Source organism: Mirounga angustirostris, unplaced genomic scaffold, assembly GCF_029215605.1.
Source record: "Mirounga angustirostris isolate CCGP_5_RB_7025 unplaced genomic scaffold, mMirAng1.0.hap1 SCAF_13, whole genome shotgun sequence".
Classification (NCBI taxonomy): domain Eukaryota; kingdom Metazoa; phylum Chordata; class Mammalia; order Carnivora; family Phocidae; genus Mirounga; species Mirounga angustirostris.
The window spans coordinates 34,877,772-34,904,524 of NW_026991721.1; the positions used below are offsets into that span (position 1 = coordinate 34,877,772).

The following is a 26,753-nucleotide window of genomic DNA, read 5'->3' on the forward strand; positions in this document are numbered from 1 at the left end:
GCATAGAAAACACAATAGATGAAGGGATTAATATTATTTTTGTTAACCTATACATTTTTAAACTAAATTAATGACATTTTAATTATTAAAGACAGATATGTTTATGGAAAAATGTAAGCACAGGAGAAAGTTTTGATGAAAACATTGCGGATACAGAGAAATTCAATGCTAATATTAATTTAAGTAACATAAAAATCAAATCACTCAATGTATTTTAAAAGATATTACAATTATTACTGTTCCAAGGTGATTTAATTTCTGACAGAACTTTAAATTTTTTTCCCCAGAATGATTCTCCCACTTCCAGCACCACCAAATTATACAATGCCTGTTGTTTAAAAACTTCACAAATAACAGGTTGTGTGTACTTTGACTAAATCAGTCCAGTGACAAACTGAGATACTTCCTCCCTTTCTGGAGGCAGAAAGGTGGATTTTTGGTTGTTGTTAAAAAATGAGGAAATGACAAATTAACTCTGCCTATATTTATGATACCTAGGCTAGCACTTAAGGGATTTACCTATGATAGTATCTAGATTTTCTGCTGAGGTGCACAAACCATGCCATCACCCAGCTGCCCAAAGTGAAGAAGCACTAGCTAACCCTAATTTGACCCTTCCTAGAACTCTCAGGGAAAGTCGCCATTTGAAGATGATCTTTATTTGAGAATGAAGCATTGATATAGAGACAGATAATATTTTTTAATTTATCTTTTTTAATTCTTGAATCAGTGAGGACAATAGTTTGCTGTTTATGGGTACAAAACAGCCCTGTCCTAGGTATACAAGGGTATACGTAAGTCTGTAACATCATCAGCTACAGTAAATTTACTTTACTAGACAGCATAGCAAAGTAGGATTAACTAAAGATATATTTTCATATGAAAATGCTTTAAAATAACATGAAGTCAATGAACATTTGACTGTACAATTTCCTCTGTCAAAATATAAATGTATGTCAGCTTATGTGTGTGAATTATACTAAGTCAGTCTCAACACAGCCATGTGCTAAGGAATGTGTGAAACACTTCATGAGCAATTCTTTAAGGGGTGTACTGAAAACTTCCAAAAGTACCCCAGATATTTGGCCATAGATAAGGAATAAACTTTAAGGCAATCTTCCAAGCGAATGTAAACTTTTCTGAAGTGGCCTTTCCAGTAAAGTATTACTGTTGTTAACACTCTACTTATTTATAGTGCTGTTGAGTATTTTTTAGTAGCACATTATCACACTAATTGTCACTTTTTAAAAAAAATTAGCTTAAAAATCCTGCAATTATAAAAGTGTCTGGGGTGCTTTTTGTAGACATAAGGCAGGTAATTCCTGTTGGCTGATGTAGAAATCCTAAATATTTTCTTCTAAGAGCAGTTTTTATCTCTAGCTAAAATTGTATTTCTAATAATGTACTAAAGACTGTGTTCACATATTGAGAAATAATAATTTGCCTACACTTTTTCTAATTTAAATCTGAGTTTAGAATTTCTTTTAATTGGTCGTTTTCTACAGAAGCATCAAAATAAATAGTGCTACTCTCTGAACGCTTTTCAATGATAACGACATTTTTCTGTCTGTTAACGCCTTTTTCCAAAGTAATTTTCAGAGCGTGTGAACTAAACTGACTACACTGGAGAAGTGGGTACAGGCCATTATGAGAGTCCCCTTGCAGCGACCAACTAGTTTCATTTAACCTCCTTCTTAGCCTTATAATTGGCAGAGACCACCAGGTAATTATCCGGATTCATGTCCTTAAGGGTTGGAGATTTGCTCTGGATGGGGGATGTTTTGCCATCCACACGGGAGATCTGCAGCATGCGGCAGGGGTCGTGTTTCAACAAATACCCTGCAAACGTTTCCCATCCTCCTCCCACACGGACCATGACATGTTTGTTATGCAGCATCTGAAATGAAAGGAGAACAAAAGGATTACATTCTGCGAATTCTTACAGTATCTCAAATCAACCTTCATTTCTAGCCCTGTTACTGTTTTTTTGTCTGTCTTGTTTTTCATGCCCCATTGTTTTCCTACTTGGTGGATAGTGTCTGAGTTAGCATAGAGTTTGTGAAAGAAGCTTTGTCTTTCCCATGCAAGTGGATCACGGGTACACATCCCCAGAATTCAGCTTCACCCTGCTACGGGAATCCGGATCTATGTATAATCCCTTGTTTGGTTGAATGTGTCCAGAAGCTTCTCTCTGATGTTCCGTTATAGCCTCATCACTGCCCCCATTTTCTGCCCACTGCCTCAGATAAGTGTTCCATTATTCCCACCAAGTTATTCCCCTCTGAACCAGGACTCAAAAGACCATGGAAATGTCTGCCATTGAATATAATGTGAATAATCACACAAATACTCAATATGAAATAGAAGAGAAATGCACTCAAAAAATTTTAAGTCTTCCCCAGTCACTGAGCCCTTCAAGGCCAGATGTTGTTGAATGGCCAAACGTTTATGTTTCCCTTTACTCTTATTTTTTCTAATTACTTAAAAAAATCACTTACCTTCAGGCCTATGGGCCATGTAGAGTTCCAGATTAACAAGGCTACAGATTTAAAAAGTGAAGAATATATGGTTCTTTTTATCTAGTAAAAACATGCCAGAGCTGTAGAGGTTTGGCATGGAGAGCCAAAGAATTTGATCTTGGCTTTTTTCAAATATCAGAAAATGTAAGGTTAGGGGGAGATGTTGCTCCATCATCAAAGACCCTGCCGACTCTGTTCCCTGCCCACAATATTATGAATCCACACTGGCACTATAATCTTGGGAAGGACATAGAGTGGTGTGAGGGGATTTGGGAGTCATTTTCACCAAATCTACTTGAATTTCTCTTGCTGTGCAGTTTAAGATCTGGAGGCTTTTTTCTTACTCCCATCAAGTGGAAGATGATTTGTGCTCACTGCTTTCATTTACATGTGGAGAATCTGATGGAAATTCTGGACTTTTTTCGAATGCCTGTATCCACGAAATTTTGCATGTGTGTTTAGGGGTTTCGCAGACTCCCAGAAATACATCCATGGACTCAAGTTAAATCCTGATGCATGTGGTTGATGCGAAGCAGTTTCAGATGTTGTGCAAAGTAACAAAAATGTGCTGGACATCAATAAAAACCAAGACTCATGAAGAAATTGGAGTTAAATTTTACTCTACTTGTTATTCTCATTTCGAGAATAAAAATTAGAATTAGACTAGAAAGGACCTTCAGAAACATCTAACTAGAAGTTTTTAGACTTATTTTGGCACCAGAATCTACTCGTGAAACAAAATCTCAGCGGAAAACCCTGTCATATAAAGCAGGCAAAAGGAGTCAGGATTCAGCTGTAACTCTTTTGCCTCCCCTGGTTCTGCCAACGGTACCGTGATCTTGTTTTTCAGATGAAGATCCTGAGGCCCAGATCTTTGGTGTGATTTGCTGAGACTAGTACCCAGATTTCCTGACTGCAGTCTAATCCTTGTCCCACAACAGTTCTTTGTAAAGCGAAATCCATCAAGGCTTTTGCTAATTTGACTGACCTACTTCCGTCCCCACAAGCTCCTGTGTGTGCCTCTACCGCTTACTTCCAAAACTTGGAGTTACCGGGACAAAAACTGCAAAGGCGGGCACCCAAACAGTACCCTGCCCCTTTCTCCCTCTGTTCTAGAAAACAGCTGTGCCTCTTGTTGATGTTCTGGCACCTCCTAGCCCTGTAAATTACATTTAAGAGTTGCCTCTAAACATCCTAGCTATGAATGCCTGGCAGAGTGCCCAAATTCACTTGACTATGAGCAGGCTATTTCAACCAGAAGGAATCACCAGTCAGTACAATTTTTAGACAATTCGTTAACTCTGGAAAACAGTGAAAGAAATGTTTTTCTGCTTGGCATATACGATCATTTAGGTACAAACTCTTCCTGCAGATTCTTTAATGAATCCACGCATGCGAAGTGGATCCAGCATGAAACAGAGTTATGCTGAATGTGAATAACATGGGAAATTAAATTTCTGCCCACCTTCTCTTCCATATCCTTTCAATAGTGAATCAACAACCTATAATTTGCTAAGAAGGTCAGTGGTCAAACTGAACAACAGTTTCAAGCATGGGATTAAGATTTCACAGCCATAAGCATTTACATCCTTGACTGTAGAGATTTAAATTCCATGCCTTATCTTAGTATGTGCTAAGTCTCAAAAAATAGTAACACCCATCCCCATCTCCTTAAACTAAACCCCTACTGTTGAACCTAAAAGAAAATTAACCTGCTATAAACCACACTACTCTCAACTCTACCCTCTCTCCCTGCCACAGTGCTTGCCCTACAAAACCCCAGCCTTGGATTAAGTGTATAATCTTCTAAATCACAGGAGAGAAGCTGAGCTCCCACTGGAAGAACTCTTTTCATCTCAGGGATTAGTGACATTAGGCCAATTGCCCTAATTGATCCTTTTGGTTTTGGTCAGTTCCATTTCCTGCTTCTCCCTATTCTCAAACACACTACCCATCTCTGTCATCCTCATTCTGCTGTTGGCTTCACCATCAAGCATGGCTTTCTCTCTTAGCATCTCCACTGGCTAATTTACTCCAATCTGTACTTATCCATTTCTCCACTTTCTTCATCACAGAAAGAAGTCCTTCATCCAAAGTCAACTCCTCCCCATATGTCCTAATTCCCATTACCACCATGCAGAAGTTCCTGCATCAAACATCCCATCTCTCTACTCTCTCTCTCCAACTTATTGTACAATAGTCCTTATCCTTCAGGGGATAAACATACCCAAGCCTTTCTCACTCTTGTCCAAAGCAAAACTCTGCTCCTTCCATCCCAGGCTTCTTTGTTCTCACACCTTTTCCTTACATCTGAGCTTTCTGGTAAGCTTACACGTGATGTCTTCGCTTCCAACATTCTATTCACTGTCCAGCCCACTACACATTGCTTCTGCCGCCACCTGTTAACTGACTACACATTGAAGGGAATCAGATGGTTTCTAGAATTGTCAAATCCAATGGATGGTCCTTAATCCTTGTCTTTCTTGATCACTCAAGTAAGGTATCTGATAGTATTGACCACTCCTTCCGTGAGACTCCCTACTCCTTTATTCTCTCTGACAAGACTCCCTCTCCTGGACTTCCTCCTACCTCTCTCTTTGTACTTTCTCTGCCTCTTTCATAGGTTCTATTTCTTCTGCCTACTTTTAAGCTTTGCTGTTGCAAATGATTCTGAAGGATTCTGTCCTTTCTCCACTGCTTTTCTCACTCTGACCACGCTGTATCTGGAACCTCGCAGCTTTCTCTACTATCTGCTTTAGTCTCTCAAATTATAGTTCTGGCCCTTGCCTCTTCCCTGAGCTTCCAAATGCAAGGGCATAACCAGTCCACCACCTTCCCCCTTCAACTGAAGGCTCCACAGGCCTTTCCTAAAAGAGTCGGTAGGATGAGCATTCTCCGTAACTAGTCAGACACCAAAAACATTCATTTCTCCCCAGAATGATTCTCAGCATCTATGTTATTGTTGCTGCCATTCATTTCAGCACCTCAACTTTTTCCGTGGGCCACTGTAAGGATCTCACTGCCTCTAGCCTGTCTGAATTTAGCAAATCCATTCCCACCAAAGGGAATTCCATAAATGCCTGTTTGATTGTCTCCTGCCTAAATGCCTTCACTAGCTCCCTCTCCCCTATAGGCTAATATTCAGTTCCCTTTATTTGCATACATTATTCACCAAGACCACTCCTGCCAGCCTCACCCGCCCTTCCTTGAGCTCTGGGACACATGAATTATTTTAGTTCTATGTTCCCAGATAACACAGCCTTTCATGCTTTTGCATGTTTGCCCCTAAATGTAGAGTGTCTTTTCTGCTTTGCCCTCCCTACTTAACAGGACCACAAACATTAATTCAAACATCACCTCTGCCTGAAAAATTCTCCACGATCACCTTCCTTACCAGATAAGTGAATGCTTCCTTGCTGTATGCTGTTTAGATTACACGTGATTTCATTGTTTCACTCAATCTACTGTAATTGCCAATTTACCTGCCTGCCTCTTTTAATAACATGTGAGATCTCTGAAGAGAGTGATGATAGATTTCTTCTTTCTTAAATCTCCCATATGCGAGCTCAGAGCAGTATCAATATTATAATCATATTAATACTCTTTCTTGTGTATATTTCCACAGGCTCTACCTAACTTTGCTTAACTGATGATGTCATTTTCAGCATTACTCCATTTTTAGATGGGAAAACTGATGCTTTTAGAAGAACTGATGCCCTTAAGCAACCTGTGGCACAAATCAATGGAAGAACTGAACGAGAATCGGTTTTTTTTCCCATTAGGCCACACCCACTGATTCTGTGAAACTCTTAGACTTGGATTTTCATATCTGCTTAGTTGCTTACTAGTGAAATTTGCACAGACAAGGAACTATCAATGTCAGAAACAGTAATAAGCAGCTTAAGCAAATTAAATGCCCATGTAAAATGATTTATGGTGCTATGTTCTAATAAACCCCATATACACATCGAATTTCATTTCAGAAGATTATCTTGTAGTGGTCCCAATTACTTCAGAAATAAACATGTGTCAAGTGCAGGTAATAGGACAGAATATATTTATAGCCAGATAGCTGTCGGTCTAAGTAGGACTAGGCTTTGATTCTCTGTTTAGTTACAGTGCCTTTATTTTTAATGCTTCACAATATTGAACAATTTTGTGTTCTCCATTCCAAAAGATAACTCATCTTGACTGGTAGCATCCATGCACATGGCAACTGAGTATTTAGTATTGGTTTTTTGTGCTGTTGTTTGGTGCATTTCTTCTCAAGCAAAGAAAAATAAGTTAGAATTGCTACAAATCTTCTCCAAGACTGCATGTTGCAAAGTGGTAGTGTTTGCTTGCAGCTTAGGCCTACCCCTTCTGTTGCTAGTTTTTACAGGGGGCCTCATTCCTCACGGTGCCTTTGATCCTACCAAAAGGAAGAAGATTCATTACTGACTTAGCAACATCTCTCAATACTGAAAGGAAAAAAACAAAACAAAACAATAACAAAAATCTGTCTCCACGTTTCTCCCAATGGCCTTGATGAAGTTTAAGCAGATCTGGGTTGTTGGAGACACTGCAAATATTTTCTTTTTTGGTGGCTATGAGTGGTATATATTCCTTGCCCAAGAAGAGAACCAGTATGCCTCAAAGTCATGTTTTGTTTTTTAATAATTTCTTTCAGTAATGGGGGAAAAAATTCTCATTCTTATCAAGGGCATTTGCTTTATGCCTTGTCCTATTCTGATGCAATTATGTGTTGTTTTCCAAGGAGGCCTCTATTGTATGCATCAGCAACAGGGAACCCTTTATCTTAGATGAAATAGAGTCTTAGTATTAGAGCACCTACTAGGTGCCTGGTAACCTACAGATATGCCTTATTAAAATAAAGAGAGTAAAAACAACACTGAGGCCATTGGCAATTCTCTCATTTCACAGGTGTACGAACAGGAGAAGAAAGGGGCACACAGGGGGCTCCCCAGAGCCACACTAGAAATCACATCTCCTTTATCCCCCACCTAGTGCAGGGCCTTACAATTAAGGAGTTGTACTCTTCCAGAAATTATTATTCTAAAAAAGAATCCAATATTTAAAGATGGGTGAATCACTTAATATATTGACCCAGCAGGTGTTAATAACATGTCCAGTAAGTCCTAACTCTGTTTTACTAGATACAATGCACGTTTTGTTAGGTTACAATGTGCAATCTAAAGCCTGCTTTCTTAGCACCACCTTTCAATCTTATTTTCCTAACATTATAAGGTAAAAAATTATCTCATAACCAACCAGTTCTGTAACTCATCCAGATACTTAATTCAAAGGGGAAAAAATGGAAAGGAAATAAGGTAATTCTCCCATATCAAGTTAGAACACAACGGAAAATTTTAAAGTTATAGAAATGATTCACCAACAGCTCCCTACCAATGCCGGGGTCACTGTGGTATCAGGGGTCCAGAGCTCTGGCTCTTACGATATAATAGGATTTCAGAAAGGAGATTTTTTTTTCCCCTTAATTTTGTAGCTTGGAGAGACAGACTGGAATCACATTATGTGTTGGTATTAAGGAGCTTCAAGCAAGGACAGTATGAATTTTTCTTCTTCTTGGGAACATTAGTCTTTAGAAACAGAAATACATCAGCTCAGTTTTTGTTGACAAGGCACAGCTGAAATCTATGTAAATCACACAAAATCATATGTTTTACTAAATGAAAAAAAAAGGGTCACCTAAGAGAGCCAAAAAAATATTATGGGTTTATTGGTGATGTATTTATTTTTAAGCTATATTATACAAGCAATAAACAAAAATAGCATCAACAAAAATAAACAATAAGTGAAAGAAATGTCTTTGGGTAAACATAATTTATAAGCTTCATATTCATATTTGGTAGCATTATCTTATCAATTCCCCAGTACAGATATGCGTGAATATTTGCATCTGTCCTAAACTATAATTCCTATGAAAAGTTTTAGGTGTCACCACTTTCTTAGCAAAATACTGACAAATCTCTTTCATTCCGATTTGAATCTTGTGTTTGTGACCTTGAAAACTGAGGGAAACAGGAGTATCTGTCAAATTGTCTGAAAACTGATATCAGTAGCCCCTGAGGCTGTGAAAGCTTCCAAGCAGGATGCCCTCATCATCTCTCACACTTCGCCACTGCCCGCTCTACTCCAGTGCCCCAGCGCTCTTTCTAAAAGGAAAATCTGATCAGGCCACCGCCTTGCTTAAAAACCGTGCATGGGTCTCCATTGTCTGTAGTGTTTCTTAGCCATTTTCAGCTCCAGCCCACCTGAGGAATATGACTCATACTCATCAGCACAAGAAGCCTGCGGCAAAGATTCTGGAAGAGCAGTGGTGTGAACACACATGAGCGCGTATGTATGTGTGTAGGGACAGGGCAGAATCTGCATCTCAAGGGTGGGTAGAAGTACACGTAATTTGAAGAACCAACTTGCTAGTGATTCTGGTACCCCCTCTCCTATCTCTGTCTGTCCTCTGCCAGCCATGAGAACAACTTGCCTGACACACAAAGCATTTCATGGTTCAGCTACTATTCCTTCCCCACCTTCTTCCTCACTATGCCTTAATGTTGTCCAAGTTGTGCATTGCACAATGATGCAGCTATTGTGTGGCCCTACCTGTCAGTGCCCACGCCTATACTCCAAATTACCTAACCCACAAATATTTTGGACTCCTTGGAATCCCCTAAAAGTTTCATAACTATCTACAGAGAAGGCAGAGAATTGTTCTGTATTCACCAGGTAAATTAAAGTGAGTCCCTTTCTTTGGCCATTCGACAAATATTTATTGAGTGCCAGGCAAGGTTATTCCTTAGTAAATTTGAGGCCCTGGGGGCCTAGTACAGTTTCAAGTACACAATGGGCACTCAATAAATGCTTGTTTAAATGAATGAAGAAACAATGTTAACTCCTACTAATGCTCCACCCAGGCATCACTGCCTTTATGGAATATTTTTGTACTCTCCAACCTTTAGATTATTTCTGAGGGGACCTTGAGATTTTCCTGCACAGACCTCAAGCAGAGTACCTATCATATTTTGTTGTCTTATTTTCTTGTCCATCTTTCTCTAATTTCCTCTCACCTCTTTAAAGGGTCACATTCTACTCAGCTTTGTATACCTGGCAACAATTACAATGTGTGATATGTAGAAGACATTACTTATTTACAGAAAAGAAAAAGGAAAAGATGAAATGATTTGTCTTTATGAGGGAGAGTCTGAAAAAACCAGGATGTGAATGAAAATCCACATTGACCACTGCTTAGAGGATTCCTTTGAGAGAAAGATGAATTTTGGGTCAAAAAACAAAGTAACAGGAATCATACAGGAGAGAGTGAGATTGAATTAACAATCAGTAGAGCAATGAGCAGGAGAGACAGAAAGAAGAAGGAGGAAGGGAGGAGAGAAGAAGAAAATATCCCAAATGGATCCAGAATCAAGTATATTATTCTCTTCATTACCTCCCTTCACAGAGTCTCATTACATCTGGAATGCAGTTTTTAGAATATACCATTCACTATAGTAGAAAATTACTTAATAAAAATTTCACTCCCTCCAAATACGCAACCTAACAGCAGAAGAAGGGAAATAATTAAGATTAGAGCAGAAATAAAAAATACAGTAGAACAGATCAATGAAACTAGAAGCTGGTTCTTTGAAAGAATTAACAAAATTGATAAATCCTTAGCCAGACTTATCAAAAAGAAAAGAAAGGATCCAAATAAATAATATCACAAATGAAAGAGGAGAGATCAAAACCAACACCGCAGAAATACAATTATAAGAGAATATTATGAACAATTATATGCCAACAAATTGGGCAATCTGGAAGAAATGGAGAAATTCCAGAAACATATAAACTACCAAAACTGAAACAGGAAGAAATAGAAAATTTGAACAGATCCACAATCCTTTTTCTCTTTTAATGCTCAAGTGTCTTGCGTCCCTCAGCATAACCCTGGCTCTCATTAAGCCCTTCCCCGTGTCACTGACCACAACACCTCCTATTTCTTCCCAGTCTGTGAACTGCTCTCCACCACAGCCATCCTTTTAAGAGACAACTCTCTCTGACACTGACTGCCTCGAGGAGCAAGCCACCTAAATTTAAATCAGTGCAGGCTCCTGGGATATCATATGCTTCCTAACACCTCCTCGTCAACCCCATTCACTGTGTGTTTTTACAAGCCATCATAACTTGAGTGAAAATATTGTTTTTAGAACGCAGTCATCTGCTCTCCAGAGAGTGTTAAATTAATTTATAGGACAACAGACTCTGTCATCAACTGATATTATCCTGAAATGTCATATGCTCAAAATTGGGCGACTGGGAATTCAGCTGGCTGCCTAAGGTACGTGGACACATGGAGGAGTAAGGTGGCAGGTGTTCAGTCACTAGTCTGCCATGTTAAAAGCCTGCTCCCTGCATCTTCAAGGTAAGAGATAAGGTCACCTGTTAACAGGGCAAGTGAGGTTCTGTTGGCCACAGATGCCGCGTGAAGGCTTCTTTGTCAAAGGTTGGAGATTCAGCTCAACCTCTCTAGCTGTTTGAAATTATAAATGGTTAAATACTACCCCAATAGACAAGCTTGTAGAATTATCACTGTTTGCCAAACACTTTTCACATTTGTTGTTTCACTTTTATCTTCCTAATAGTCCTTTCTGCCCTTTTCTTAGATGAAGCTTCAGAGAGATGAGTAACAGTCAACAGAGCAGAAGCTGCCATTTGCTTTGACCCCACCAGACTGCCTAGACACAGTCACCACTAACTATCTGGATAGCCCTAAGATACGATTTAATCTGTCTGTGCCTCACTTTCTCATCTGCAGAATGTTTATAACATAGAGTTTTTTGAACAAAGAATGTGTAAGCATGTAGTAATATTGCCTGGCACATGATACCCAACAGTCGTCTGCCACTGTTGTTTTGTTGTTGTTGTTGTTGTTGTTATTATTATTACAATAATAATATTGTTATTGTGATGATGGTGGTAAGCTTCTTACAGATTTTATTTCAGTTAATTCTTGAAGCAATTCTAAGTGGATTGCACTGTTATCCGCATTGACAGATGAGAAAATGGCAGCTCCAGAAAGGGGAAGTAAATTGCTCCAAGTCACATAACTAGGAAGTGACAAAGTTTAGATTTGACCTGAGTCTCTCCCACTTCAAAGATAATACTCATTATCACTTAACTATATACCCTAAAGGGACTTTGCCAGGGGTTATGGTTGTTTGATTTCTTATCTAGACTATCTCCATGGACAATGACTCTTTTTTCTAGGAATATGTCTTGTCATTTTATGGTGTCTCCACAGATGATCATATTGCTCAGCTCTAAATGTGCCCTGGACCCAGAAAAAAGGTGTTTTAATACGTGCTTGGAAGGACTTACTTGAATTTGAACCTGATGTTTCACCCATACAGAAATGTTGAAATTAGGTACCCCCAAAGTGCTTGGCTGTGGGTCTCACACTCTAAAAGGAAACTGTAGAGGAGAGACCCCGGACAGTCTGCAAAGTACTTTCTCTTAGATTATTTCATTTTGTTATCACACCTGCCCAGTCGTTCAGCAGGCTAGTATTACTGTTGCCATTGCACAGATGGAGAAATTGAGGCTCAGAGAGGTTAAATAGGTGGCTCACAGACACACAGCCAAGAACATAGCCTTGGTGTTTTGATTCCCAGTTTTGTGATTTGTTGTCTTCAGTAATAAAATCGTACATTAGGGAGAATGTAATCCTCAAACCCTCACGTGAAGGCCGAACTATCGCAGTGCCCTAAATGATGACAAACAATCCTCCAACACGAACAGAGCCTTGAGTCAGAAATCTGGCTATTGAGGCTGGCCAAAAAAAATTCCTAGCCTGCTTTTTCTTGGGAGAGGGGGAGGGAATAGTTCACTTCCCAGGCTCATTGTAGACAAACGACTCTCAGTAGCTTCTTTCTGGAAGCAAACATGAGAAGAGCAGCTTGCAGATGAATGTAATGATCAACTGGCAAAACGTTCCATTTGCATCTGCTTGGAAATATGTGTAGGAGCACTTAACGCCAACTGCCTCAGTTCTTATCGACTTGTTATGCAAGGGCTCCATTTTCCCAGATCTGCACCAAATGAAATGAAGAAGCCTTAGCTGCAGTCTAATTACCAGTGTACGGCACCATTTCAGGAAGGAAAGGCAAGTATGATAAATATTTCACAGAACACTCAGCAGAGTGAAAGCAATGAGGTGAACATACTGGTGGCTACAAGAGGAGAGCTGACTAAGAGGAAGGATCTGTAGGTGGTACAGCTCGATTGAAACTAGGCTTCATCCACCCCAAAGACGTAACAACTTCAGCAAAGGGAGCTGGGCCCCAAGAGGCAATTAAAACCATTCCTTCCGCTCATCAAATGGGGTCACCTTTGTCTGACTCCATCTGAGCTCCCATTCTCTCATCTAAACACCAATACCAAACCCCAAGAGCACTGAGACAGCCAAAGGCTAACTTTTCATGACAATGATGCACATCAGTGGTTCCCAACCTGGTGTCCTCCCAGGTCCTGAAAGGCAACAACAGTGTCTGTAATGCAGACACTGGAAAAACGATTACTTTGCTACTGTTTTTAATGTATCTTTAGCATATGGGGAGATCCATCAAAATGGAAAACAAAGTATGAATAAATACAGTTAGATCTTTTATATCGATAAAATATTTGAAAACATGAGTCTCTTTCTTCTCAAAGTCCCATTCAAGTGAAAGGCCAGGAATAAAAGTATTCTAAAATCACAGGACAAAGGGAAATTGAGAGGAGATGATGGTAGATCTGAAAGGTCAAGACAGTTTTAGAAGATGGACAACAGAGGGATGAATTGTAACCAACTAAGGGTGGAGAGAGTTGAAACTCGAAGCCTGAAATGACAGCTTGTCGAAAAGAAGCAAGTCAGATCATACCTTGAAATTATAAGAAATTCAGGTTTTAGAATCACCAGGCACTTCCATCAGGCGAGGAGAGACGTGCAGCTGAAGAAAGGAGAATTTGTTGAGAGTCTAAGGACTGGCTAGCCCCTCAGATTTCCTGCACCCCACTCCCCATTTGCTCTGCCTGTGGGTATCCCAGAGTACAAATGACTCTGTTATCCCAGCAGGACACCAAAGGTTTATCTTTGCAGGAATTGAATCAGAGATGCTCCAAACAAGGGGATGATACAGGAGCCGGATGGAGAGATGGATAAATACATGATAAAGCAAATACAGCAAAGTGTTCATTATAGAACCCAGATGGTAGTTCTGTGGGTATTCTCCATATGTTTGAAAATTTTCACAAGACAATGTTAGAGGAAAAATTCATCCTGAATCCCATCTGTTCTCCCCATCTCCACTCTTAATCTCCTTAGGTCCAAATTCCCTCCATTTTACCTGGATTACTGTAATAACCCTTCAACTGCTCCCCCCTGGCCCTTAGTAAATTCTCAACAGAGAAACTAGAGGGATCTTGTTAAAACAGAAGTTACCTCATGCTACAACTCCGCTCAAAACCTTGTGTGACTCCCCATTTCATTAAGAGTAAACTACAGAGTCCTTTTTTTATTGTTTATTATTATTATTATTATTATTAACATATAATGTATTATTTGTTTCAGGGGTACAGGTCTGTGATTCATCAGTCTTACACAACACACAGCACTCACCACAACACATACCCTCTCCAGTGTCCATCACCCAGCCTTCTAAAGGCCTCTACATTCCCGGATGATCTGGACTCCTGTTACCTCTGACTTCACATTCTACCACAGAGCCTCTCCCATGCTCTGTTACAGCCATATTGGCCTCCTTGCTATTTCTCAAATACTCCAAGGCTACTTCAGTCACACTCTTAACTTGGTGCTCCTCCCATTTAGAAGATTTTGCCCCATAACTGCAAAGCTAACCCCTCACCTCCTTCATGCCCTTGACAATCTCTCACTTTCTCAAGGAGGCTACCCTAACCACACTTTTAAAATTGTAGTCTCTGCTTCTGGCACTCCCAACCTGCCTTACCCTGCCCTACTTTTCCTTTCCTACCTTAGCATGGATTTTATCACTTTCTAGCAAGTGTTTACATATTTATTATGTTCCTTGTCTATACAATATAATCCCTCCAAATTAAGAGTGCCATATTTATCACATAAAAATACAGGAAACCCAGTTAAACTTGAATGGCAGATGAAAAACATTCTCTTAGTTTAAGTATGTCCCCTGCAATATTTGGAACATAACATATTAAAAAGTATTTGTTGTTTACCTGAAATTATATACATTATCTGTGTTGAGTCTGGCAACCCTACACCCTCTCTCCCCAACACACAAACACACACAGAGGAACAAAAAGGTCCTCAAGGAAGTCAGGGTTTATCTGTGTTTTTCTCTGATATATCTTTAGTTCTTCGACCAGTGCTTATTTCATAATATATGTTCAGTCAATATATGTTGAATGAATGATGATCACTCATTTTCTCAGGATGACCCCTAAGAAAACAAGGGAGTAATCCACAGAAGGCATATGATCCAGGAAACAGGGGATCCCACATAAGAACAAGTTAGAGTCTCAGTTGACACTTGAGGCCAACCTGGGGAAGGGGAGACAAGGAGGGACAGAAATGAAACCCCTAGGTTAGTTGGTATACCTGCCTATGATGCCACTGTGACAGGTTTTAGAGTTCTCTAAGGGGATCTGGTAAGAGCTTCTCAGTCCGACTTAGGAAGAGAGAAATGGCTACAAAAAGGAAAAGTAATCACGGCATACTACAATATTTACATGATTGTCAGGAAGTAAACACTGAATACTGATTTGACCAACATTGGTATCACCAATGATGCCGGGCAAACAAGAGGAAGGAAAGTCCACGTGTGTGGTGGGGTAAGGAAGGGGGGTGGCGCCTGAGACTACTCAATCATCATCTTCCTACTCTTGTTACCTAAGCTCAAATATGATTTCTAACATTTTTAAAAAACATTTTTTAAATTTATTTGACAGAGAGAGCAAGAGAGCACAAACAGGGGAACAGTAGAGGGAGAGGGAAAAGCAGGCTTCCCACTGAGCAGGGACTCCAAAGAGGGGCTTGATTCCAGGACTGGGATCATGACCTGAGCCGAAGGCAGACGCTTAACCATCTGAGCCACCCAGGCATCCTTCTAACTCAGTTTCTTATGCTATTTAAACAATTCGAGAATATAGAAGAATAATTTAAACCAATCTCACTTATCAGTATATACATAAAATATTACTTTTGTTATGGCTTTTAAAAAACCTCTGCCTTTATTTTTCACACAGCCATCCTCTTGGCGGCCACATCTTTTAAATAGGCGTGCTATTCTGATTCAAAAATTTTTCTTTGCTGAATATTCTATTTCCATCTTTCCTTTTTCAAAATGAGTAGGTGAAGTTTGAAGCTCACTTCCAATTATCCGGTCTTCTTCGAAATGAAGTCCAGAAGAATTAAACAATTCCTCACAGACTGTCTATCCATTCTTGCTTCAGGGGCAGGTCACATGCTCACTTACCAATGAGCCTATTGTTCCATGGGGCCACCCAAAGGTCCCAGTAGGGAGGATGACACAAACTCTCTTGATAAAAGCCACACATAACTCATGCCTTAAAAAATTATCACCAGAAACTGCGTGCTCAAATTCACCGTTTTCAGACATGAATTCCCCAAGCTCCCATGTTGGCTTTCTTTCTCTTAAATTTACTTTCACCTCCCAGAATGCTGGTACCTTTCATGTCAGAGTTTACACTAAAATTTTCACCAGCTCATCTTTTACTTTTATGTTTCTATAATTTTATAGCCCTATTCTCTCATTTCTGTACTTTTGCTTTTTGAAGTCTTTCGTCAGTGCCTGTGTTGTGGGGGACATGGGTGTGTTATATACACACACACAGTTAGAGAAATAAATTTATTCCATGTCATATAAATAGATACACATGCATCCCCAGCCCCATGTATTTTTTTCTCCTCAACTATTATTAGAGGGGTATTGTCTGCCTAATGAGGGCCTGGCTGGCGCAATGGAATAACTATCTCTTTGTTTAGTCCTACTCTAAGAATGTGCATTTTCTCACACAAAATCCACAGAACACATCCTCAGCCATGTGGGTCCCCTGACCACCTCCTTTCCTCTCAACAACCCATGGCATGTGATGGCATGTTCCTGTTTGTACAAACATCTTCATATATTTCAGGAATTTTCCAGCATCGCTATATCTCTGCATGTCAACAAGAAACTATGGTCTTTTTCTGATAAACACTTCCCTGTGTCCCTTTAATTCTAAGTTAAATTATGATGGGGGAACAACAGTATCTACTCCTCACTGACAAGTAGAATCTATGCTTCCCAATACCTTGGTTCAGATTCAGCTAAACGTCCAATAAAGTGCTCGTCTATGTCAGAGCCTCATACACAGATTCCATCCCTACCTGCTAACAGAAATATCACCACAGCTGACAGACTGAAGCCATCCTCTTCTCTGAAGTATGGGTCCAGGGCAACTGAGCCGGCAATAGTATAACTCGCTCTGCTTCTGCTCCTTCCTTCTTCTGTTTTCAATGTCCTCTTTTGTTTGTTCTCCTACCTTTGAAGGCCAGAGCTCTTCCCTGTCACTTTGTGCTTCATGTTCCCTAGCATCTAACAAACTTCTGTGGCAAGATGAAAACAAACATTTTGTAATTAATGTTAAAGTCACATCCGTGGCCTCCAGATTTTGGATCTCTCCTCTTTCCTTTTGTGCATAATAGAATTCATACAAATAATTCAATGGAAGTGGATAGTCCATATTTTGCCCATTAGCTTCTAAAGTACTTATTAAAAGCACGGCTGTCTGAGGTCTTGAAGCCTCAGCATAGGGCCTTCCCGCTGGAATGTATTATCCATCCATTATCTTTGAAGTGTGACATCAGGATGTAACCCTCTCCCCTTCCTGCCCTGACGTCCCTTCTTGCCTAGTTCATTTGGAGGATGCTCCTTCCCTCTCTCTCTTTTCTAGCCCTTTACACAGCTTCACAAAACTCCATTATCCAGCCTCTCAGACCTTCACCATCCATTCATTCTTACATCTCAAACCTACCCCCCTTTCTTCTCTGTCTCTCCCAAGTCCTAAGAGGTTTCCAGGAAGGGGAGTTAATCTCACCTGATCTGTGTTTGCTTTTCATTCAGAGATTATTTGATCTTTGATGGAAGCTATTCCTGCTAGAATGTTTTCACCTTTGTAGGAGTCTTGTTGTCTATGTCCTCATGTTGTTTTTACTCCTCCCCTGAGGTAGATTTTTGTAGGCTGTTTTATTTCTGTGGTCTTTGACACTCTGGAGCAAAAACAGGTCTTCTCTGTGTATACCATGTTTTAAATTTCTTTTTATTCTAACATAATTTGAATCATCTCCCACATACCTTCGTCAAGCTTGCTCCGTTAAAGGTTTGCAAAGGATGCTATGAAAACCTTCTGGAAATACCTTGAGGGGTAAGTGTTCTTGTGACTATTTCTTGGAGGAAGTCATCTGAGTCTCCAAGAGTGCTCTCTTGAGATTTTGCTGGATAAAGGAGCAATTAGAAGGACATCCCAGTCTGTAGGAAAAGCATGTGCAAAGGGACAGGAACATAAAACAGCACAGTCTATGTATAACAGTGAGTAGTTCACTACTTCCACAGCTGAGATGCGAGAGGGATGAGGAGAGACAGCTAGGAGATATGGCCAATGACGCAAAAAATGACCAAGCGTAAGATGACCATGAATCTTTTTCTAAGCACACGAGATAACAAAGGTCCCTGACAGGTTTTAGGCAAGGGATTGGCATGACAAGATGTCTACTGCGCAAAGATCTCCCACAGACCCACAGAAGAGTCAGAATTTGCTTGGAGCAAAAGAGATTAGAGACTTTCACAGTATATAGGAAAGAGGTGAAAATGACTGAGATTTTGATTGAGATGAGGAGAGAGGGGTCCCTTGAGTTGAACTTCCTGTTGTACTTTCACCAGCAAGTAACATTATAAGTTATCCATTCCAGCTCCTGACCTTCATTCCGCTTTATGGGAAACAACATAAGATTATGAACATTATGTTTCAATGCTTTACCTTGAAGTATCTTCTGGCCTGGGGCTGGACACCACATGGTTACAGGATCCCAGAATTCAAAAGTTTGTTCATAGAGATGAACTAGAAGAAATCTCAGGAGGTAAAGATGATTTAGGGAATGTGTCAGGACACATGGCTCTGGACAGAGGATGGGTAGAACAGACTCAAAACAGGACCAATAAACTGAAAAGCCAGCCTACACTAAGAAGTTGCCAAGCCCAATAGGCTTGAACTTCTGCTGTTTCTTTCTTTCTTTTTCTTTTTTTAAAAGATTTTTATTTATTTGAGAGAGAGCAAGAGTGAGAGAGATCGCAGAGGGAGAGAGAGAAGCAGGCTCTCCGCTGAGCAGAGAGCCCGATCGATCATGACCTGAGCTGAAGGCAGAGGCTTAACTGACTGAGTCACCCAGGAGCCCCACTTCTGCTGTTTCTTAAATCGATTCCATGCTTTCCTACTCTCATCGGCCATTATCAGGTCTTTGTTGTCTTTCTTGAACAAGCAATAATTGCTCTGGTTGTTCTGCCTTTCTTTTCAGGGCCCATGTACACACTACTCCAAGACTGAACTTACTCTTTACTTGAGAATCTTTGACATATACGTTCTAGGTTCTTTTCAAATTTGGCCTGAATTCAACTCTTTAGCTTTCTTCCTCTTAGAATCCTACCTTCTCAGTCATCAGCCAAACAACATTACTGTTTCCTGGATGTTATCATTTTCTTTACATACAATACGTTCTCCTTGATAACATGTAGAAAGTCATCCTAAATCTGTTTCTTTCCTGGATGTTTTCATGGCTTTCATACCTTCCTGTCTCCAAATCAGATGCCATTTGCCCCTCCTCTGAATCACTCTCTTGGAATTTTTAAAATTATAGTTACTTATTTATTTCTTTCATCTCCTATAAAATGAAGAAGAGGAAAAGAGAAATGCTTATTGTGAACATGGCGTCTCACCCAACATCTTATCCTCCACAGTGGTAACACTAGGTCCTTCATACTCTTTATTCTTTCTTCCACAAAATACTCACTAAGAAACTACCATATGACAGATAATATATTAACCACTGGGAACATATCATACAGAATAAATCCAACATTTCCCTGCCTTCACGGGGCTTACAGTCTACTGAAGAAATAGACACTAAACCAATAAATGCAAATGTGATGTGTGCCACAGAGGACAATTCCAGGGAGCTAAGGGATCGAAACACATGTTCTGAAGGTCAATTTAGATTAACGGACTCAGTGGCCATTCTCAATCCCCTCTCTTTTTGCTTCCATGCTAGAGACTAATAAATCAAAATACTCACGTTCTCTGCTTTCCTTGCAGTTGGGGTGGCTATAACTCTACTGGCCAACAAGCGGTAAGGAGATCTACAAAAAGAGACCACGACTGGCACCACTCCTCCCACCTTCTTCCCGCCTTAACCTCAGACTCACTGTCTCCAGCTCACAGCAGCCATCTTAGAACCACAAGGGATGAAACGTGAATAAGGAAGCTGACACACAAAGGGCAGCAGAGCTGAAGATGAGAAAAGCCCTTGTCCCCTAATGGGATCAGTGTGTTGGTAAATGAACAGCCGGAGTAACCAATCTCTGAACCTCAGTCTGTGTGAAGTTCAAGCCATGTCAACACAGTTTTTTGTTACATCAAATGAAAGGCAATCCAAATGGCCCCAAAGGGAAACTAAGAGTGTTGGGAAGTCCAAGAAGGCTGCCTGGAAGATGAGCCTTGAGGGATGTATGTGCGTTAATCTGTCCAAGGAAGTTGGGGGCAGCAGCAGACAGAGAACATTCCAGCCACAGGAATCAAAGTGGGCCCTGATGTGGAGCACTTGGCTCACTGAAGATGCTACAGAAGCATATGGGGTGATGATGGTGAAGAAAACAAGGAAGAGAGCGTCAGCAAGCTGGCCTGAAGAACCAGGCAGGAGTCCTGTTGAGCCATTTAAGGATTCTGGTATCTAAATTCAATGCAAAACCTTTTTTTTTTTTTTTAAAGATTTTATTTATTTATTTATTTGAGAGAGAGAGAGAGAAACAGCATGAGAGGGGATAGGGTCAGAGGGAGAAGCAGGCTCCCCACCGAGCCGGGAGCCCGATGTGGGACTCAATCCCAGGACTCCGGGATCATGACCTGAGCCGAAGGCAGTCGCTTAACCAACTGAGCCACCCAGGCGCCCCAATGCAAAACCTTTTAAGGACTCTGAGGGGGGAAATAATGTGTTTACACTTTTACTAGCTCATTCTAGCTGCACTGCATAGACAAAGCGGAGGCAGTAGGCCAGTCTGGAGGCCAGAGCAGTGATCTAGGCTGAAGATGGTTGCCTGGGCAAGGTGGTGGATGCCTGCCGCAATATGTCTTAGAGTATCCCAATGACCTCATTCTCAGCTCATTTCCCCCCAGGGTTGACATTATCTTCTTCCCAGAATGTACCACTGATGCACAGGTGGGAATTATGTCATCCTCCCTCATGTGATGTGAGGAAGGTGGAGGGAGGAGGGTGCACATTCCCCATTCGATGGAGAAAAGTGAGACACAGAATGTAATATGCCTTACCAAACACTTCATGACTTTAAAGCAACTTCCAGAACAGGCTCTCAGATCCATGTCTGTATATCATGTTAGAAAAACGTCAAGTTTTCTAACTTGACGGTGCTTGAGTGCCTCAGTCAGTTAAGTGTGTGACTTTTGATTTGGGCTCAGGTCATGGTCTCAGGGTCATGAGATTGAGCCCCATGTCAGGCTCTGCACTCAGGCTGCTTGAGATTTTCTCTCTCTCCCTCCGTTCCTCCCCTGCTCTCGCTTGTGCTCTCTCTCTAAAATAAATACATCTTATTGATTGATTGATTTGGCAGAGAGAAAGAGAGTGCACAAGAAGGGGGAGTGGCAGGCAGAGGGAGAGGGAGAAGCAGGCTTCCCGCTGAGCAGGGATCCTGGGATCACGACCTGAACCAAAGGCAGATGCTTAACCAACTAAGACACCCAGGCGCCCCATAAATAAATCTTTTTTTTTTAAGTCAAGTAAGAAAAACACTTTGTCATAACTAATGTATTGTAATCAACTTTCACTTTATTTTTTATTTTCTTTAATTTTTATTTTTTTAGAGGGAGCCTGACACGAGAAACCCTGAGATCATGACCTGAGCCGAAATCTAGAGCTGAACACTTAACCAACTGAGCCACCCAGATGCCCCAATCAACCTTTACTTTAAATTGCTTCATATTTTATAACTCATCCTAAAACTGAGCTATAAACACAGATAAAACATATTTCAGACATAAAGCATATTTCTTATCTGCTAATTAATTGCAAAGTATGTAAAGTAATATAATTTTCTTAAATCTATGGGTTATAATACTGCTCCAGGATGTCAAATTTTTCTCTACTTCAGTTGATTAATTATTGACTAGCAGGTGATTCTCTAAAAGCATCTGTGTCATGTTACTGGCAATCTCAATAAAAATGATACCTAACAAGGCCCTGTACTTCTTCATCTATCACAAGAGTAATCAAAATAATTAGGTATACCTTTATTTAACTACTTTCTCCAGTACAACTTAATCTATTTTGGAGCATTATCTGCCTAGTGATTGGCACAATCCCCAGCATATAGCATTAATGAAAAATATCTATTAAGCAATAACCAATAATTATCATGTAATTACCAATTAGTAAACATTGTGCTAAGGACTTTAAATGGAACATCTCATTTAATTTTCACATTAATCTTATGAAGCAGGTATAATTACCAGTTTAGAGTCGATGAAAATGAAACTGAGAGATGTTATTTATTTAATCACAATATTTAGTAAGTCGCAGAGCTGGGATTCGAACTCAGAGCACTTATTAATATATGATACTGCCTCGGGGCGCCTGGGTGGCTCAGTCGTTAAGCATCTGCCTTCAGCTCAGGTCATGATCCCAGGGTCCTGGGATCGAGCCCCACATTGGGCTCCCTGCTCAGCGGGAAGCCTGCTTCTCCCTCTCCCACTCCCCCTGCTTGTGTTCCCTCTCTCGCTTTGTCTCTCTCTGCCAAATAAACAAATAAAATCTTTAAAATATATATATATATGATACTGCCTCTATTGAATATATGAATGAGCAAATAAATTAATGAATAGATTGATTGAATTTGCTGATGATTCACCAGGCATTATAAATCTATCCCCAATTGGTACAAACCCTAGACTAATGAACAAGTATGAAAATCCTGTGTTTATATGTAGTTACCATAGCACGCTTTTACATTAGTTGTTCTCAACCCAGGGGACATTTGGCAATTTCTGGAGACATTTTTGGCTTTCACAACTGGGAGGGGGAGTTGCACTGGTGTCTAGTGGGTAGAGGCCCCAGGGGGCTGCTACCCCCCTACAATGCACATGACAGCCCCCCCATAACAAGGAATTATCAGGTTTATAAGTCAATAGTGCCAAATTTGAGAAACCTTGTTCTATGATATGACTGCTCACGTGAAGTCAAATCATACTGAAACCATTCCTGTAACACACACACACACACACACACGTTTCAATCATTTATCCAACCTCAGCCATAATTTCTTGTTTCTCCTGCTGTCTCACTCACATGAGATTAACAAGCAAGACTCACAAAATAATACTGACTACAGGAAGAAGAGAAGAGAGAATGGTGGCAGCAACATTCATTTTTCTCGCAGGGCAGCAGAGCCTTGCTAAAGCGCAGACCTGAGGAGGCAACGTGCACCATTTCACATTGGAGAGGCGCTCGGACCCCTTACACACCGACAAACCACGTGACGAGCAAGAAGTCGGGAACCCTTTCCACTTGGGCCAGCAGCTATTCCCCATTACATAATTGAAAAGGCGGAGGGGAGCAAATAAATTCTCACAGACACATCTCAACATTATTTAACATCTGTTTCAAGCTGTTTTTCAACCTCGAATACCGTCAAACATGTAGCAGAATTGCAGTTATGAATCTTGGCACTAGGTGGCAGCAGCGCACAGGTGCGTGATCATCCCCACCTTAAAAATTTAGTGCTATTGTTTAAATCCCATTGGACAAAGAGAGGTAAACATGTTTTTTCCCAATGTTTCTCACCATTGCCTTTTATTTCATTTATTGGACTGAAAATTATGAAGTAGCTTTTTTTCCAAATAAATCTACTTTTCACTCTAGAATATTTACGTGAGAGTAAAAAATGTTAGGTGTGCATGTGTACATACACTCTCTATATACATACTCTATATACGTATAATTATATTACTATATGTATAATTATACGTATAATTATAAGTTGCATATATTGTATGTAATTGCATAAATGATAGACATTCAATTCATAATAACAGTGAGAGTGAACATGAAATGATAATGTCAGTCACTTTCTATTGAGCATTTTCTCTCATTTAATACTTCTAATAACCTTATGGGAAGGATTAGCTTTCTCCCTTTGCAGTTTAATTGTCAAAGATCAGAGAGACTGGAAAACTTGGCCAGACTCACACAGTATAATAGCTACAGAAGTGGGATTCATGTTGTACATTTCAGAGAGCTCCAAGTCTGCAGGTTTTTTGCGATCAGGAATCTCATCTTAATTTCTGTTCTCCCTCACCAAACATGGACAAATGTAGTATATCAGTGGTAAGAATAACTTGTGCCTATTTGATGGTGTTAAGGAAATATAATTCATGTGGGAGAATGAAAGCAGTTACTGGGATGCATGTTAAAATGCAGATTACCCGGGCACCCGGGTGGCACAGTGGGTTAAGCGCCCAACTTTTGGTTTCGGCTCAGGTCTTGATTTCAGAGTTGTGAGATCAATCCCCATGCCAGGCTCTGTGCTCAACACAGAGTCTGCTTGGGTTTCTCTCTCCCTCTCCCTTTGCCCCTCTCCCTGCCCCCTCTAAAAATAAATAAATAAAATCTTTTTAATAAATATTTATTTATTCGACAGAGAAAGAGAGAGAGAGAGGGAACAGCAGGGGGACGAGCAGGGAACCCGATGTGGGGTTCAATCCCAGAACTCTGGGATCGTGACCTGAGCTGAAGGCAGATGCTTAACCGACTGAGCCACCCAGGTGCCCCAATAAATAAAATCTTTTTTAAAAAATGCAGATTACTAAGTCCCACCCCAGACTAATTAAACTAGAATTTCTTATGAGAGTAATTTTCTTAAAGGTCTCCAGGTGATTCTAAGATGCAGCTATTGTTGAGACTCTATAGAGTCGTGACTATGAGAGTAAGGTTTTGAGTAGTTTTGGAAGGCATTTCTTGCTTCTTTTTGATGAGCCCTCAAATACAGAATGGAAAATGAGAGAGAGCATGGAGAAGGTTATGAAAATGATGTTTGGCACTAAAGGAGATACAAGTTTGCAGCCCACCAACACTGAGAACATCCCACCCACTTGTCTTCTATTGTGTGATCGATCTTGTGACTTCAGTGACAAACATGGGAATCTTTTTTTGTCTATTTTCATAAACAACATTTCCATGCAAGGCCAACCTTCACAGAAGTTAGTGGTACCTACAGTTAGAATCCTCTTTGTCCTACACTACTGATTACCTTCTAGGATTTCAGCAAGATGTTCAAGATGTATCTTGAGATGTGATTTATTATTAATACCAACTCCAAATTACAATTATTGAACACAGATCCTTGCACATATTGGGCAAGAGATGACCTATTGCTATATGAGTAGGTGGATAAATGGACAGAGAGTGACTTGTTAAGTGAGGAGATTCGAGGCTGGTCTTCTCGGTTAATCTTCAAAACCCACTTCAGGGCATCCTCAGTAATCTCTACCAGTATCTCTATCCAGCCAGTTGTTTAAAAAATAATAAAGATTGATGCTGACACCTCCAATAAGATTCTCCTTTTCACACTTTTTTAAACCAACTGATTTAAATGCAGATCCGTTTCCGGAAATGAGGGTCTGGCAAAGCTCTGTGATTGTTTTAACCTAACTGTCAGATATAATCAGGACCACTTTATGCTATTCTGAAGTTGCCACAGCAAAAGTGGTTTGCTCTTGGAAAGATAAAATAATAAGCGAGTGGGGGCTTTTTGTTGTTGTTTGCTCGGTTGGTTTGCTTTGCTTTGGTTTTAGCCAAAACTTCCATAGAAAACGAAGTCCTTTTGCAGGACTTACACAAGAGGAGGTCTGCCTTGTTATGTATTGTACTCCTTTGTGTTCAGAATCAATCCAGGTCACTACCTATAACTCACAGCATAAACGTAAAAGCAATTCATGGACGTGCTAGCATGTTGACATCTTCCAGAAGTACAATGCCAATTTCTCCATCGAAGTAAAATCATCTATGTTAATAGTTTGTTTTTGTATTTATCTTCCTGTAGACTCCATCCTGAGGAGCGGGCACTTGGCACCTGGGAGGCTAACATCTCTTCCCGTGAAGGTAACACATCATCCAGGACTTTGAATGGCAGAAAGCTCAAAGCAAAAAATCCAAGTGCTGCCTGCAGGTGCGCTAACAAAAGTAAAGTGGAGACATGCGTGGCAAAGAGTCCCCAAAGAAGCTTGTAATCCATACAGATTGTCAAGGCTCAGCTGTGGAGGTGACTGGGGCATTCCCTGATTCCCAAGACATCAGCAAAGTCCTTTAATCAGCATGTACATTGTTCTGTTCTGTCTATAATATTATTCTCGAATATTAAGCAGCTGGTGATTCAGTGCCATCTGGCACTTCCTGGGTAAGCGCAGCTCTGATACAGTACAAATGTGTCGGGAGTAAGGGAAAATAGTTCCCCAGGAGGATAATGTGTCAGGATAAGTCAGCGAAGCTGGGTGAGAGTGTGGGAGAAGCTGGAAGACCCACTCACTCAGGATGAATAGAAAAAGAGGGGTGGTAGGCTACCAAATGCTTTGTGCCCCTGACCTTCTTTGTCCATACAGCCTATAAGGATGTACTTTCTGAGTGCTGTGGGTTTTTTGTTGTTTCTCTCAGCAACGACATTGTGAAGCATGGGCCTGTGATACATAGAGGAGGTTGCACTGAGATGACAACAGGACAACAGCCCACACAGATCAAACCAGCTGTCCCCGGCATTCAGAACCCACGGAGATGAAGCACGTAGAGTGTGATAGAGGAACTTTGGAGTTTTCTTAAATTTTTTGCTCTTTTTTGCTAAGAGAGAGGATGCCATT

The 26,753-nt window shown here is 40.4% G+C and overlaps 1 protein-coding gene across 1 annotated transcript in view; it reads right to left on the reverse strand.

Moving 5' to 3' along the window:
- Window positions 1-879: 879 nt before the first annotated feature.
- Window positions 880-26,753, reverse strand: part of GAS2 (growth arrest specific 2) — a 128,087-nt gene continuing 102,213 nt past the window's right edge. Inside the window, exon 8 of the mRNA XM_045894005.2 lies at window positions 880-1,897. Coding sequence (XP_045749961.1) covers window positions 1,679-1,897 — 219 coding nt within the window. The 3' untranslated portion in view covers window positions 880-1,678. The remainder of the gene's footprint in view (window positions 1,898-26,753) is intronic.